Source organism: Grus americana, chromosome Z, assembly GCF_028858705.1.
Source record: "Grus americana isolate bGruAme1 chromosome Z, bGruAme1.mat, whole genome shotgun sequence".
In the NCBI taxonomy this organism is placed as follows: Eukaryota; Metazoa; Chordata; class Aves; order Gruiformes; family Gruidae; genus Grus; species Grus americana.
In genome coordinates, this window is record NC_072891.1 from 53,870,413 (window position 1) to 53,886,128 (window position 15,716).

Sequence of the window (15,716 nt, forward strand, 5' to 3'; positions counted from 1 at the left end):
TCAGAAATGTTTGATATCAGGCAATTAAATCAAAACATTAAAATATGTTCCAGAAAAGGATACCATAAAACAAACTTCCTGAATGATGGCTTTGTTCTTTTCTTCTTCATTAGATAACAATCGCTGTCAGAAAATAGAGTAATTACAACAGTTATTAAAACTTAGAGAAAACCAGTGCACAGTTGTTCCCCCCCACACACCCCCCCACACCCCCCCCCCGCAGAACACAAAGGATAAGCAACAGTCAAAAACATAAGGAACTGTGATGGGATACAAAGCAGGCTTATTGTACATTTGGACATACTACCATAAATATAGCATCCAGTTTTACAGCTACCTGTACCATTCATGTTTAGTGATAACTGAACAGTTGTAAACTTTGACACTTGTAAAGTAACTGCTCTGACAGTCTTCTGTTGTATAACACACTAAAGTCTCCTGGCTACACCACTGTGTACTGACAAGTAAAGATTCATCTTCTGCCTCCAATCTTTAGGAACAACCTTCAACCCACTCCAACGAAAACTTCTCCAAATTATGTAGTTCAACTTTTTCAATGGTACCTGAGTAATCAACAGCAAAATCAAGCATTACTATTACTTGGATTTGGAGTCAAGATTTGACTACAATCAGAGCATTTGCTACAAAAGTAGAGTAACGGTTCACCTTTTATTTTTAAATGGGGCTACTTCTAGATGACATTTTGAACGTATACTATATGGATTTGGTCAGATGTTTTGTTACTGTAGGAAGTGGTATGAAAAGGGAAAAAACAGACCAAGTAATTACTGGTGATGTAACACCATCTTACCTCTCCCACCTCTCATGCTACTACCCTTTTCACTTTCTCTCCATGATAGATGTCTTCATACTGAGACAGCCACAGAACACACCTACTCCAAAAACGAAGCCATTTTGTGATGAACACAAGTGGCATGACTTCTTTTTTTGCAGCAAAATATGACAAAGTAAATCACTTTATTGTCCTTTCCATAATACTTCAGTTTTTCAGCTGTTACATGAGTATAATAAGCCTTCAGAAAACAAGAGGGTCTCTGAAAAGTGCTAGGCTGAATGTTCAATCAATGAGTCAAAGTGTGAAGTATTATTTTTAATGTTGATGAAACTTAACTCTGGAAGTACAAAGGTAGGCTAACCAGTAGCCTACATCTGCTTCTGAGGAGTGAAAAATACTCCTGTACCCCACTTTAGGTAACAAGGAAAGATTCCTTTTACCCATGCAGCAAAATGCTTGGGGAAAGATCATTAATTTCTAGACCAAATGAAGACAAACAGCAGTACTACCTAATACAGCAACTCCCATTTTTGACAGGAACAGGAATAATTGTTTTAAATACAGGTAGAGTATGCTACGAACACCACTATCCTTGTGGATTTTTCCAAAAGACTTGTTCAGTGGCACACATCAAGAATTAACTGTCACGCTAAAGCAGCAAGCAAAAAGACAGACCTTGTAAAGGTCTTTATACCTTTAAAGCATAATCTTTCCCACTTCCAAGATCTTGAGCTTCATAGACAAAAGCAAAACCACCTAAAAGAACAAGGAACACTAAGTCAGTTTTAACTTCAACATTCGGTTAAATCATTCTTTTTAGTCTAACAGAGCTAATGCATGAATTTAGATGCTTTTCTGAATGTAAGAAGTATTATATTTTCAGTGGCTTGCCGAGAGTACGAGTAACCTCCATACGAGAGCTAAAATATTCTCTTCCTTTCTTTTACACATGCCAGAACAACACTGACTGTTACTTTCCTCCATTTTGTCAGTCTGCATATACAAATTTCTTATGAAGCTTTTTTAATGCAGGTCCTTATGAAATCAAGATTCAGTACAGTCAGTATTGCCTAAAGATTTTCATTAAAAACTACTTCTTGGTTTTACACTGTTAGGCTTCCTATAAAAACAGCAATAATCAAGGGAAATAAAATGTTAAATACACACCTCCTCATACTTTTAGGATAATTGCCATGCTTCAGGCTTCATATTAAAAGCAGAAAGCATTTTCAAGCACTGAAGCACACACTTCCCATAAGGGTGATGCTGTTACTAAACTGTAATTTGTCATTCCAAACACTATTTTTCTTCCAACTCCTTTTGTCAGAATATCTATTTCAAACGCTACCAATTTGCTCAAGAACAGCATGCAAATTTCTGTAAAGTAAAAAAAGACTGAGAAAAAGTTATGAGTCTGCTAATTTTCCTCAATTGCTAATTATGTTAATTTAACTGTATCAAAATAACATATTTGTACAGTTCTACTCAATTTAAAGATCCTGGTATCACTTCTATTTCTTATGGGAATGTCATCCTCATAGTTATACCAACAGTGTGGTTGCATATATGCGCTCTGTCTGTTGCAGAATGTCTATAGTAGATTAACGGCCAAAGTGACAAACTTCAATGATTTACCTTTCTATTCCTTTAATTTAAATTCTATTTCCATTGAACTACACAGCAATGTTCTCTAGCAATAATTTGGAGAATAAGCACAGAAGATGTCAGTGAACTACAAAATTTTACTAATCAAAAAGGCTGAGACAATAGATGAACTTAAGAATGAACCAGCTACAGACAAGAAACAAGTCACTAACAAAGATGCAGGATCCAAATCAGTCCCATTAGAACCCAATACCTTCTCTGTGGATAAGGAATATTAACATGAGGCTCAAGCGAACACAGTATTTGCTTTCTGCAATTCAATCCAATACAAGGCTTTTCAAGAAGTGCTCTCAAAAGTTTTACATGGCAATTGACCATCACAGTGTTCAAAGCTCCTGAATGGTACTGCCCACACATCTTGTTACTTTGGCAGTAGCATCCACAACATGAAACAAATGAATGACAGGCTCCTGGATATTGTCTTTGCTTTTGCTATCAAAATGGTAATTATACACAACACCAGCAAAACCAAGATCCCAGCTGCAGGGAGAACAAGCAAAAGAGTAACTAGCACACCACAGAAGAGGTGAAGTATTGATGAGAACACTGACAATGACAGACAGCGAGGGCTGCACTTCAGTCCCACCATACATTACTTATGCATGCATTGTGCTTAGCCATTTACCTTGATTAATTCTGTAAAATGAGGTATGGTAATTCCCACAAAAGGAAGTTCCCATAGCTCTTCTAAAACCCCCAGTGCAACTATTCTGATCAGCAATTACAATCAGCATTTTGGGCACTGATGGGACAGAGGCTAGAGACAGAAGGAAGTCCACACTTAACACCACCCTATAGTATTACCTAAAGACACTTTGCTCCTTTGCAAATGAGCACATAAGCAGGGAAAACATGGGTCTGGGCAGTGCTGATCAGTTATGACTACTGTTTATAGATTCCATAGAGCTAGTGAAACAAGCAAAATTATATGTGAGTCATCCTTCCACTGAAGCTAGGTTCTGGGAAACGATGGGTTTTGACTGCTTTTCCCAACCAGTTCCCTATTCATATCCAGAGGTGTGCCCCAGGTTTCAGAGCCCACTGTCCCAGCGAGTTGCAAGCCCCTACACTGTCATCAGCCACTGCCTCTGTCTTTGTCCTACACAGATCCCACAGACCTTCTACACAGTGCAAGTACCACTGGCCCTACAGAAGAAAGTCTTTACATTCATGTTGATAAACATTTTTTATTTTAATCTAACAACCCTGCAAGCTGCATCTAGAAAATACATGCTTTGGTGTACAAAATTAGGGGCTTCAGGTCAGCACAAATTTCCAGTACACAAAATTACTGCACAGTTAGTTTTCCGGAAGGCACTCGAGATCAAAGTGGTGACAGAGGCACCCCAGATTACAGAACAGTTACTCTGCAAGCTCAGCTACGTACACTGCCAAAGATTCTACCAGGGCTGGAATGTGGCACACCCCGCATTTCAAGCACGCACCTTGCTAGTACCTCTACAAACATCCACAGACCTACATACATGCACTCCAAAATATAAGTATGCTTCATTCAAATGCAAATGCCTTTCCAGATGTTATACAGGTGAAAACACCTATGCATCAGAATTACATGATCAATTCAATCCACCAGCACATGGCTGATTAACAACCAAGCTGATGCAAACTCTGAAGAAGGTCCCTAGAAGCATTGCTACCTTTCCAACTATTTCAACTGGTCTGACAAGCTTTCCTACAAGCTCTTCTTCCATTATAAAAATGCTTACAATATAAACCACATTGCACATTATCACTAAGCTTAATTCTGTTGACACTGAGGACCACACAGGAGTAAAAGGACTTAGTTTACCTGACTAAAAAAAAGACTATAGTAAGCCCTAAAAAGATACATTTTAAATTTTCACAGAAGTGCTGATCATCATGCAGCCCTCCCAAAACTCTATAGATACATTCACAGCTGCCCTGAAATTTTCTCAGTTTGCAAATTACCCTGAAATTCATGCCTAAAACTCAACCACATTTATGAAAACTACACAAGTTCATTTCTTGATGGAAAAGCCTGGGTTTTTAACACTCAGAATCACAAGGTTACAACCACCTTAGAAAGACTTCTGAAGTTTAAGTTAGTTTTATTGCACTTAAATGTATCTCATTTTCAACAAAAAAAAATAATTTCAGTCCTCTTAATTGCTAGCTAGGAATCTGAAGAAGTTTTATATTCAGCTTCATAACTACTTCAAAACATATACTGGTTGTAAGTTTCAATACTCACTAAAAATCATAAATGTTCATTTTGGACTAGCAGTGCCAGTGAACATTTTGAGCAATGCCAGCCATTTAAAAATTATAAATTCTTGTTACCAACAGAAGTCAATATAAGCTATGTTTAGTTTAAAAACACAGCTATTTAAGTGATGCATAATTGACCTTATCTGGAAATCTGGTGAAATCTGCATACAAAGTGTCCAAACTAAGATTTTGCTGAGGTCAAATTTAAAGCTGGCCAGACTCAACTTGTGTATTAGCAAAATACTTGGTTTAATTACTACATTTTTCATAGCATGGGTTAGCAAAAGGAAAAGTAATGGAGTTGTCTTTAAGGCCACTTCAATGGTGGCATGGCTCACCAGAGTTCCTAGCAGCAGTTACGCAGTAGGACCTCACAATTCGTACAAAGGTATTAGAATACCAAGCTGAAGGGAGAAACATCATTAAAACAGCGAGAGCTTGAGACCACACAAGTAGCTTACAAGATGCACTTTTACTTCACCAATTGCACCTTAAAATCAAGTACCGAAATGCTAAACACAGAGTTAAGTTCATTAAACTTTTCAGAACTTCAAACAAAAGCCAGTAGTATTTAAATTGCTATTTCACTGCACCCATTTTAATAGACAATTTCACTGCTATGGCCTCTAACTTCATCCTTTATAGGTATACCCCTGTCACAACATCAGTTTTATCTAAGTTTCTCATTCTGTCATTTCATTGTTTCACCTCAACACAATTCAGTTCCATACCACTTTGCTCATTCCAGGTAATGATCAGTTCAGTACTACTGCAGCACTACAGCTCATACCAATTTTAAATCTATGGATTTTCTGGGATACCAAAGGAGGTACAGTAAGTTGTGAAGGTACTTTTAATTTACATTTCTTAAAACCATCTGTTGGTGAAAACAATTCTTTCACAAAAGCCAAATTAGTCCTACTGATTCATTATTAAAAGCAGTTTCATTTAGGGTTTGATGCTGGCTTCCTTGTAGAGCTAGTCTATTAAAACCATTTTAACATACCCTGAATAGGGACAACTTTACTGGCAAAACTTCTCCTTTGCCATAACAGTTTTCTCCAGCCCCTCTGACCAATGTAGTTTGGAATATAATTTGCAAAAATGAAAAAACCCAACCCAGTTTCACCTGTTTAACTATAACCACACCAAAGATTTCACAGTCAACACAGCCAGTGTTGACCAACATGTCAGTCAAGGATCACACCCTTATATCAACATACCTGTATGAGCAAACACCTCTATAGTAGACCCAACTGCGGCAAACAAGGAAACAAAGCTAAGACTAGAAGGACTGCTTTGGTTTCTTTCCTAAGGGGGTAGAAAGAATGTAGTTTTACTTGGAGTGTTTTCACTTGTTATTTTCACTCATGTAAATATCTGTAGGTGGTTTTAAGTCAGTTTTCTGAAGGTTTTTATACCAGCAAAATCATCTTAGTATTTCCCCACACAGGTTACCAGTGTGTGTATATATATATATACACACACACACACCCATCCAAGCTCTTGCCCTGAGAGAAGTTTTTCATTGCTGAAGCATTTCATAATCTTCTTTTCAGAACACGGCCCAAGCTCTCAAAAATGGTCGCAGATTATTATTTTCTGCCACAAAAATTACAGCAGAAGAAAACTGGTTTTCTTTCTCTTCTGTAGACACAAACTTACACATAAGAGGTTCACTACAGAGCACCACACCAACTTATGGAGTACTACAGTCCTGGAATCACACTTGCCACACAGCAGACTTAGAGAAAGATGCTAGAGCACAAAGCTTACCAGCCTCACCTTCCCGGCCCACACTGAGGCCATGTGACGACTTCCTTTGCATTAGGAACTAACCCCACCTCATTTGCTTTAACAGTGCGCACTCACCACTCACCCTTACACCACCACAGCCCACAAGCATTGCTCCATCATTCTCTTACAAAGATTAGAAGACCCTTTCTTTTCCAACCAAAAGATTTGCCTTCTCCCTCAAGTTAACCCTAGGCATCACATAATATCAAGTAAGTTCACTGCACTAAAACCAAATTGGACTTAAAACCAGGGGTTTTTAATCCTGTTCCAGTTTTTCCCCATCTTCACTGATTCTTTTCAGACAAACTACTTCAGTGAAATGACAGTTTTCCTACTTGTCAGCTAGTGAAGCATCAAAATAGGGACATCAACCACAACATAAAACTGCTTGCTACTGTAACACATTGTTTCATTACACACTTAACTAGTCATGAGAAAGGGATGGTGTGAATAACTTCCTGTTTATAACTACTTGATATGACTTGTCCACTCCCCTCCCAAATACTGACCAAATTTGCTTCCATACCAATTTTGAGTTGCTCATGTTTCAATTATAACTTGAACACCATAATTCTAGCCAGGACTACAAGATGCAGTGCATCTTACCTGAAAGCAGACAGACACTTTTCCACCAGAGTACAAGCAACATCCTTACTCAAAACAAAGTATGCTCTGTCACTGTTCCCAAGCATTGATAAGCATATTTTTTCAACTCCAGTCATGCCTTTGTGTCAGTTGCAAAGTTCTAGTGACAAGAGGAAATTGCCTCAAAAATTACACATGCCTCAAACTCAAAGATCTGGACTTTCCCACAACTCTGAGAAGTGGAGAGGTAGAACACCTTGAAACTTTCAGAGCTCCCCTGCAAGCAGGAACTACTATACCCATGAAACACTAGCTTTAAAAAAACAGCACTGTTCTGCTTCACATTAAAAAACTTCTCTATATCCACAGTAAAGGGAATGCAGACTGGCAAGCTGCCAGGTCAGGGTGCTTCAGTTCTTTAGAGATTGTCATCTTTTTTTCCCACTTCTGAGAAGCCTCCCTCACACATGGTTTGCAGAGTAACTGTCAGTTCATCCTTTACATCACAGGCTGTTGCAACTTCTTTGACTTGATGCGAGCTCTCCTCCCTTCGTAGTAACTCCAAACATCTGTCAGCAAATCAAACTAACAACGTTCACAGAAACTTGATTGTTAAGTGTTCATTGTGCCTCTGCTGCCCAGAGTTTTATGAAATACATCCATCCAAAAATCAGCATTTAATTACAATACCACAACCCTGTGAATCCAAGAGTTGCAGAGACCATAAAATTGCACCTCTAAGCTTGGTAAACTGTATTACTGCCTGTTCACATTCAAAATATTGAAGAAGCCTTGAAGTCTAAAGCAGAATTTTTTTGATACATTAAACAGACACAAGTTTCATTTTGTCAGAATGTGGCTCATAACAAGTCACCTACATGGCTTCGATTCATGACAGCTTTTTAAAAATAAAAAAATTAAGGTCTGTAGCCCATTGCTACTTTTCTAAGGAATGATTCTTACACAATGGTGAGAGTTTTAGACTCAGATCAAACAGTTTGAATAACATTTTTGTCATCATGTTTCTCTTCTGTGGTCTTTTGCCCATGCTTGCTGCTCAAAGGAAGCATAAGAAATCAATACACATGAAAAATGGTTGTTAAATGTGTGCTACAGAACTTGCTTGTTTCCTGCTTTTTACAACACCATACACCTGGTTTATTCTCAGTTGTTCAGCCTCATATGTGAAAAAAAAAGTTGGAAAGTTGGAAAGTGTACATGGATAGTTAAGCAGAGAGGAACCAGGAGTAATACTTCTTTCAGGGGAGTTTTAGGGAATTTCCTTCCATATATCTCAATCCTGATTTTCAATGGCTTTTTTCAGCATACAGAAAGTTTACCTTAACCACTGGAACTTCATTATAATGGCAGTACAATTGGACAAAGTGGCACATCACAAGGATGACTCATTTTGTCTTATTTGCAAAATACTATTGTATTGAGAGGAAATTTCTCTATTAAAAAAGAATAAAGTACTAGTATTAACATTAGCCCATAGCAAAAGCCCTGAAGACTTGATGGTGCAGGAAACTGAAAGTCACAGTCCTCACCTCCACGGGAGGAAGAAAAATCCATGTCTATTCTCAGAGTGGTTCTTTCTAAACCAAGGGACAAGAACCTGTAAAGCAATGCAGTGGTAAGGAAAACCCATTATCTGGAAGACAAAACAAGGCTAAATGGACTCTGAATGTACTATAAACTTGTAATTTATTCAAAGTCTCAAGGAAAGTGATACTGAAATGGCACAGAAGTTCCACTATTTTGTCTACAACCCTGCAGTGTCTGAAAAGCAGCTTTCTGGAACTTCTCTCAGCTATCCCATACATAAATCAGCATTAAAAAGTCAATGCATTTCATGAGATCGAACTGATATTCGAAGAGCTAGCAAGCACCCCACAATTATCTGCTCATTACAGTATTAACATGAACAGTGAAATCTCTATCTTTGACTGTTCACTTGAGGATATCAATTCCCTGATTCTTCTGCAGGAGAACCTCACACACACTGAAACACTAATTTCATCACTTATCCTCAGCTTTTGCTGCATATTTGTCAGGCCAAAGAGTACCTGGCTAAAGCAGTAACACAAGTGTCAAATACATTACAATTAGCATACATGAGCAGGCAGCACATTTCTCAATATACTCTGAAGGATGAATGATCCTCGTTCCATGCCATCACTGCCTTCCACTGACAAGACCCTGAGTTGCTTTCTATAAATCCTTTAAGTTGAACGAAGATACTACTGCCTCATTTCACATAAAATCAAAGTCCTAGCCCATACTTCACAGAACAGGAATTACATACTCAAGAATTGAAGAGAAAGCCATAGCATACTCCAAAGTTAATCAGTCCACAGTTGAATTAGTGGTTGAGAAAGATGAAAACAGTAATTTTAAACAGTAATGATGGCATAAAGAGACTTTCCTGATGCAATTATCTTTAGTTAGTATGATCTCTGTTCCAGAAAATTTAATAAAGCTAAAATAGGATACTCACTGATAATTTCATATTTACTACTCAACCTACAAACCTCAACAGCAGCACTCAAGAAGCAAATTAAAGTCTCACTGGCAGTGGAGTATTTGTAGGGATATTGCATTATGCATTGAGTGGCAGCAGGAACTACTAGTGAAGTTGTCAACTGATATTTAACAAACTAAAACCCCTTTAAAACATTACCTAATCTAACCAAACACATAACATAAAACTTGCAGAAGATCCCTTTATCATTTCAACCTTATAAGAGTATCAGGTTTTGTTCCACAGATGACCATAAAGATGAAGTTCTATTATAGAGATACTTCTATGAAAATAGAGAAGTTCTCTATTCTATTTTTACTTTGTCAACATGAGATATGAAATAATTTATGAACTGCTGTAACTCTTTCTGCTACCCCATCAATGCAACAGCTAACTAGCTTTTACAACAAAGGCTCAATGGAAACATTCAAGAAAGAATATGATTATATTTAAAGACTGAATTTTTAAGCACATAAGCAGTTTTGTCAATATCCTACTTAGCTATCAAATCATCATCCTGCCTTTCATTTGTGCTCTGAAAGGTGGCAATATTTTATTAAACATTCATTCAGCACACAGCAAACAGGCCTCTCCAATTAGCTAGATCCCAAAGCTGTTGCAACTGTACAATGTACAATTTATGGTTCTCAAAAAATTCAACTTTGTCGTTTTGGACTCTGACAGCACATGTCAGAAGACATGCTATTCTCATATCAGTTTACCCTCTCATTGGAGTAGCATTGCTAGACAGAATTGAGGAATAACTTTCTGTAATTCATTGACCATCTTTGGCATCAGCAGTCTCTCTCAATGACTACTGTGACAGCACAGTGACCAGGTTCTATTCCTCCTACAGTATAGGTGGAGATAAAAAAAATTCCCATCTTTACTTGTCTATCATCTTTAAGTGTCACCATTAGCAGGTAAAAACACATAAAATCGGAATAGACATTTTGTCCAACACAGGCAAAAATGAAAGCCAGCAGCATCTAGCATTTGAAAAACAACTTTGTGAGGTTGTCTGTGCAGCTTTCAGGAGCCAGAAACAAGAAAATTCTGAAAACTACTGTTCAGCCTGCTGTGATCACACGCTCTCCCCACTCTCTCCCAAGGTCAAACATGCAGGCTACATTGATCACTGAATGAGTAACGAACACCTCAGTCCCTCGACTATCTGGTACAGACTGAGACAGGAATCCTGACACTCCTGAACAAAAGGGAAGGACACTCCAGGATGTCAACTGAAGAAGCAAAAGTCATAAAAACACACACACTGTTCACATGAACAACAAGAGACCTGACAGACTACAGTTTAAGCCACCCTCACCTAACCCTATAAAAAATAAACGTTAGTAAGCATTTGCAGAACTCTTATCACAGGCAGCTGGACTACACATATGCAGACACCCATGTTGTGATGGAGACAAGTACAGAATACTCAGACTGGCAAGTGACTTAACGGCCATACAAAAGAATGCCCTCTGTCAAGAGTGAGAGATATAGTTACATTTACTAATATTTACTAATTAGGTATGCAATCAATTACTATTTTACTTAATTAGAAGCATGATGCAGTCTGTGCCCTTAACCAGAGGACCCAAAAGAACCATGACAGTTGATGAGGACAGCATCATAGGATGGGCAAGTAGGGATTAAACATAAAGGACCCGACCCACTTCCTCTAAAGTTTAACTGCAGTGAGCTACTGATATGCCCAAGCAGAAAATACAGGAGACCATGCTCCAGGAGCACTCAGTCCATCCTGTGACACACTTAGGCTGTTAGTGCATTTGGAGGTAGTATCAGTGCTAGAGATCACTGCCACCCTATTCCCCGCCCCCCCTCGGTTGCTCTCAGCTTCCTGCAGCAGCAAACCACGTTTTCAGTTAGCCTGGTCCCACCCCTAGCATGGCACCTCTTCAAAGTGAACAGGAAAACACATCCAAATGAACCGTGCAGCTAATGATTCTGCTTACAGCACGGCCAAACATGAGTTTGCACCAACACAGACGGGCAGCACACCGCAGAGCTGGGAAGAGTTGAAGGGTGTGAGAACTGAACTTATGCTGCCATATGATACTGGTAATGCTAATCCACAGAGTCTGTTCACACCAACTAAAAACAAAGCAGACCACATGATCTTACAGAAAGGGCTACCTCTCTGCATTGGCAGATCACACACAGTACAACATGGATTTGAAATCTAAATTCAGAAAGTAGCACTTTATTTTTAATAGGGAATTTGGCATGAAAGGATTTGTTCAGAAAAAAACAGATTCTGCATTTGTAAGCATGGAAGGGAATGCTTATAAACCAGTTATGCAAGCATGTATCAGAAGGTCCCAAATGCAGGTTCAGAGCTCAAAGACAAATTCAATTTCAGCAACAAAATACATGATATGCGAAAGACAGAAACATTCCAAATTCCAGTCCGAAGACAGCAGGAGAGGCTACGACTTCTATATTTTATACAGATATATTTTATCATTAAACTGAGTATTCCCTAAGGGTTCTTTTAGCCAACTTTCAGCTAGAAAGTCTTATTTTTTAGCAAAAGCAAGCAATTAGGCTCTATTTCAATTAGTGAAATACAGAGAAAACAACACGAAATAAAACCATAATACTGAGACAAACATGGAACATGAAGCAGTGGTTACAGATAAATTCTCAAGAAACCTAGACTTAAAGCGTGTCCTCATTTGCTTTAAATCATCGAACCTGGCCTGTTTCCCCTGACATTTTAGAAAGCCTGTGTCAGATCCTGGGAAACAGCAGGCTGCTGCCAAAGTACAGTATGCAATACTCGTTTCAGAACCAAGAGCTAAACAGCAGATACATCTCAAACATAGTTTCCTGTCCTTCCTTTCCTTTGTTGTTCTCTGGAAACTGCTGTGGTCATTCCCGGCAGGAACGTCACACTATCGGCAGCAACAGCCAGTTCATTTCACATTCACCTTGCAGTCACACCATACTGAGCACTTGCATTTCACTCAAGTCTTGATCTCTTGTAAAGAAGCCATAAGTAGAGGTTGAAGGCAGAACAGGTCTTGACATCTAGTATGGTTTTAAATGCAACTTACTAACTAAAAAACTGCCAGGTTTTGCTCGAGATCATATGCCAAAAGTGCTTACACATTAAAGTAACAACTTACTTGCCCTTAAGAAGATAAAACAGTGAAGACCAACGTCCCATTGTTTTACACAAGGAATTTTGTGTTTTACACAGGGAATTGTAAGTAAGTAGCTAGTCTTGAAGAATCAAATTCTTCTTCCATGCTGGTCACTAAGATTTCAACAAAAAACTACTCAGAAAAAAAAATCAATATATCTATTTATAAAACTACTGAAGACAATTACAAGAAGCAACTACAGAAAATATCTTTAATAATGAAAAGGACCTCTGAATAGAGCTTTGGGGTATTTAACCTAAGCAACATCAACCACCTGTACAAAGTTAAACAACCACATAAATGCATTAATACAGACAAACTCACATTTTAGTCTTTTGAGACAAGCTTTCAATATCTCTTCTGCTTGAAGAAATAAAGTAATTCCTCCAACCACAACAAAATCCAAATTTCTGCTAATTTCTACATAATTTGCATACACCAAACATAGCACCTATTTTAAAACAGACTAGCAAGTTGTGCGCCAAAATGCCTACCCAAAAATTCACTGAAACTGAAAACTGCCCAGGCATACTCCCAGTACACATTTAATTCCTGTAGTCCCACAAAGCCTTTATGTTGAATGAGATCAGCGTCCTGATTTGTGTTTAAAGTTAACATATTTTGCTGCATTTCACAGTTTTCCAAACAACCCAAAACAGCACAGGCAAACTTGCAGCTTTGGTGTAATATTATACATTGTCCCTTTTTAAAAAAATATAATGCAATGCAGTATTTCCATGAGGTCCTAGGTAGATTATAAACTCCTTTGAGATCTGTGTTACACAGTGACAGTATTCCAAATCATAAAGCAAGCGAAGAAGTAGCCACACAGCATACACTAGCTCTCTACGCAGATGTATTCCTGAAGTGGGCTAACAACAGTAACTCCGAGCACCCGTGACCCCTCATTAAAGCAGCAAGGAAGCAGCAACAAGCCCTTCGGAGAGGCCGGCTGCCCGCCCAGCAGGAAGCCACCGGCACTGGACGGGCACCGCCGCCCGTTCGCCCCACAAGGCCTCCTCTCGCAGGGCGCGGGGGGAACTGCCAAAAAGGAAGCCCCTCCCGGCCAAGAAAGGGGAGACGGGGTAAGGGGTAGCGGGAGCCCCGGTACCCGAGAAGCCCAGCCCCGCAGCAGCGGGGTCCGCCCCGCACGGCTCGACCTCGACCCCGGCCTGCCGCCGCCGCCCGCGCTTACCCTCCGCGATGACCCGCTTGATACGCAGTTTCATGTCGCCCATTTCCACCGTCTGCCCCACAAAATCGTTCTGGTCGCGGCTGGCGGCCCCCAGAGAACCGGGGCCCGCCAGGAAGTCCAGGGCAGACTGAAAGAGCGACATGGCCCCGGCCGGCGCTGCCCGGCAGCCGGGCGACGAGGAGGGGGACGGCGGTGGCGGCCGAGGCGGCGGGGGGCAGGGGAGAGGAGGGCGGCGGGCGGAAGAGGGACGAGGAGGCTCCACCAAGCTACCGACCGCAGCGGCGACACTCCGTCTCGTCAGACGCTGCTCCCTCCGCTCCGAGCTACTTCCGGGAGCGCTGCGTCATTTATGACCTCACGGTGCCACCTCCTCCTTGCCCACCCCTCTGCCTGTCGCCGCAGCCAGCCGGGGCGCCGGACAGACGGCTCCGCCCCGCCCCCCGGGGAAAGCCCCCCCCCTGGCGCCCGCGGGGCGGGGCGGAGCGGGGCGGAGCTCGCCTTTGCGCCCGGCAGGCGGCGCTGGCGGTGGGCAGCAGCGGCGGCCGGCACGGCGGGGTTGGGGGGGGGTGGGAGCAGGGGCGGGGAGCAGGGACATCATCCACTAGGCAGCAGCTGACGCACCCCCACGGCCCCAGTTAACACTCAGCAGCTCGGCAGTCACCGGGAGGTGACGTTCCGGGGATCGATAAGTCAGGCCTGCAGAGGTGGCACTTGGGCAGCACGTGCGCTTTTCCCCCAGGGAATTGCTGTAATCCTCTCACTTCATCAGCCCCCGGGATCTTCCACCTCCCTCGATTTTCCCTGCAACCCTGACACATCAACTCCTGCCCTTCCTGTGTCCCCGCCGCCTGAACCTGCATACACCAGGGAACGTGGCGGTGTTGCCTTTTCAATGTGTTGCAGCACGGCAGGTACAAGAATATTGGTAATAATATGAATAGTATGGCTATAATCCCCGTAGAGCATTAGCCTGCATGCTTAGGTGTGAGGTTGACTTCGTGTGCTTGCACCAGCGTGTCACTTAACTGGTAAGGCCTATCTGCTGCATGCGGCTCTATGACCTGGGAGAAGAGATCACTACAAGCAAGGCTGTCTCAAAACCTTTTGTTGCAGAAGGAATACCGCTAGCCAGGACTTTGCTCCAAAAAGTCACATCTCTTCACTATTGCAGTCTGCTTGCTGACAGCAGCCATCACTTGGAGATGATCCCAGACATCCCCAAATTCCATGAGATTTCAGGTGGCCATGCTTACTTTCTCCTGCACAGATGAGTAGTTAAATATTTTAAAGTTGCACTTCTCAAGCAACTTCCATAAACTAAGAACTTGCTGTTCTTTACGCTACTGTGGAAATTACGAGGGCATGGCATCCTGTGCTTCCTTCACTGTTCTGTAGTGCCTTACCAGTCAAGCAGTGTGGTCTTAAAGGCTGGTAGATTTGTACAGAGATCCCATTTTTTTATATCTCTTATTAAAAAAAAAAGTTTAAATTATCAAAGTTAGATTATATGGAGAACTTCCTTCTATCTGTTAACAGAGGTCAACTGCTATTTTTCTCTTTCAGTTCTCCCTATAAGAGAACCTCTTTTGCTATCATAAATTACACCATTCAAGAACAGCAGACTCTCTATTCACAGCAGGAGCATCCTCCCTGCAATCCCATTTTGGTTTCTGACTTTGCCAATATTTTTTTTCAGGCAAAGGCTGGAATTATTTAGGACAAACACTGCTGGTT

At 40.9% G+C, this 15,716-nt stretch overlaps 1 protein-coding gene across 3 annotated transcripts in view; it reads right to left on the reverse strand.

Moving 5' to 3' along the window:
• Positions 1-14,314, reverse strand: part of GAK (cyclin G associated kinase) — a 75,080-nt gene extending 60,766 nt beyond the window's left edge. For 2 of the 3 annotated variants that reach the window (XM_054809292.1, XM_054809291.1), the window contains exons 1-3: positions 13,983-14,314; positions 1,491-1,552; positions 64-123 (exon numbers count right to left, since the gene is read on the reverse strand). In XM_054809292.1, coding sequence (XP_054665267.1) covers positions 64-123; positions 1,491-1,552; positions 13,983-14,124 — 264 coding nt within the window. In that variant the 5' untranslated portion in view covers positions 14,125-14,314. The remainder of the gene's footprint in view (positions 1-63; positions 124-1,490; positions 1,553-13,982) is intronic. The other variant, XM_054809293.1, reaches the window with a different exon arrangement.
• Positions 14,315-15,716: the final 1,402 nt, after the last annotated feature.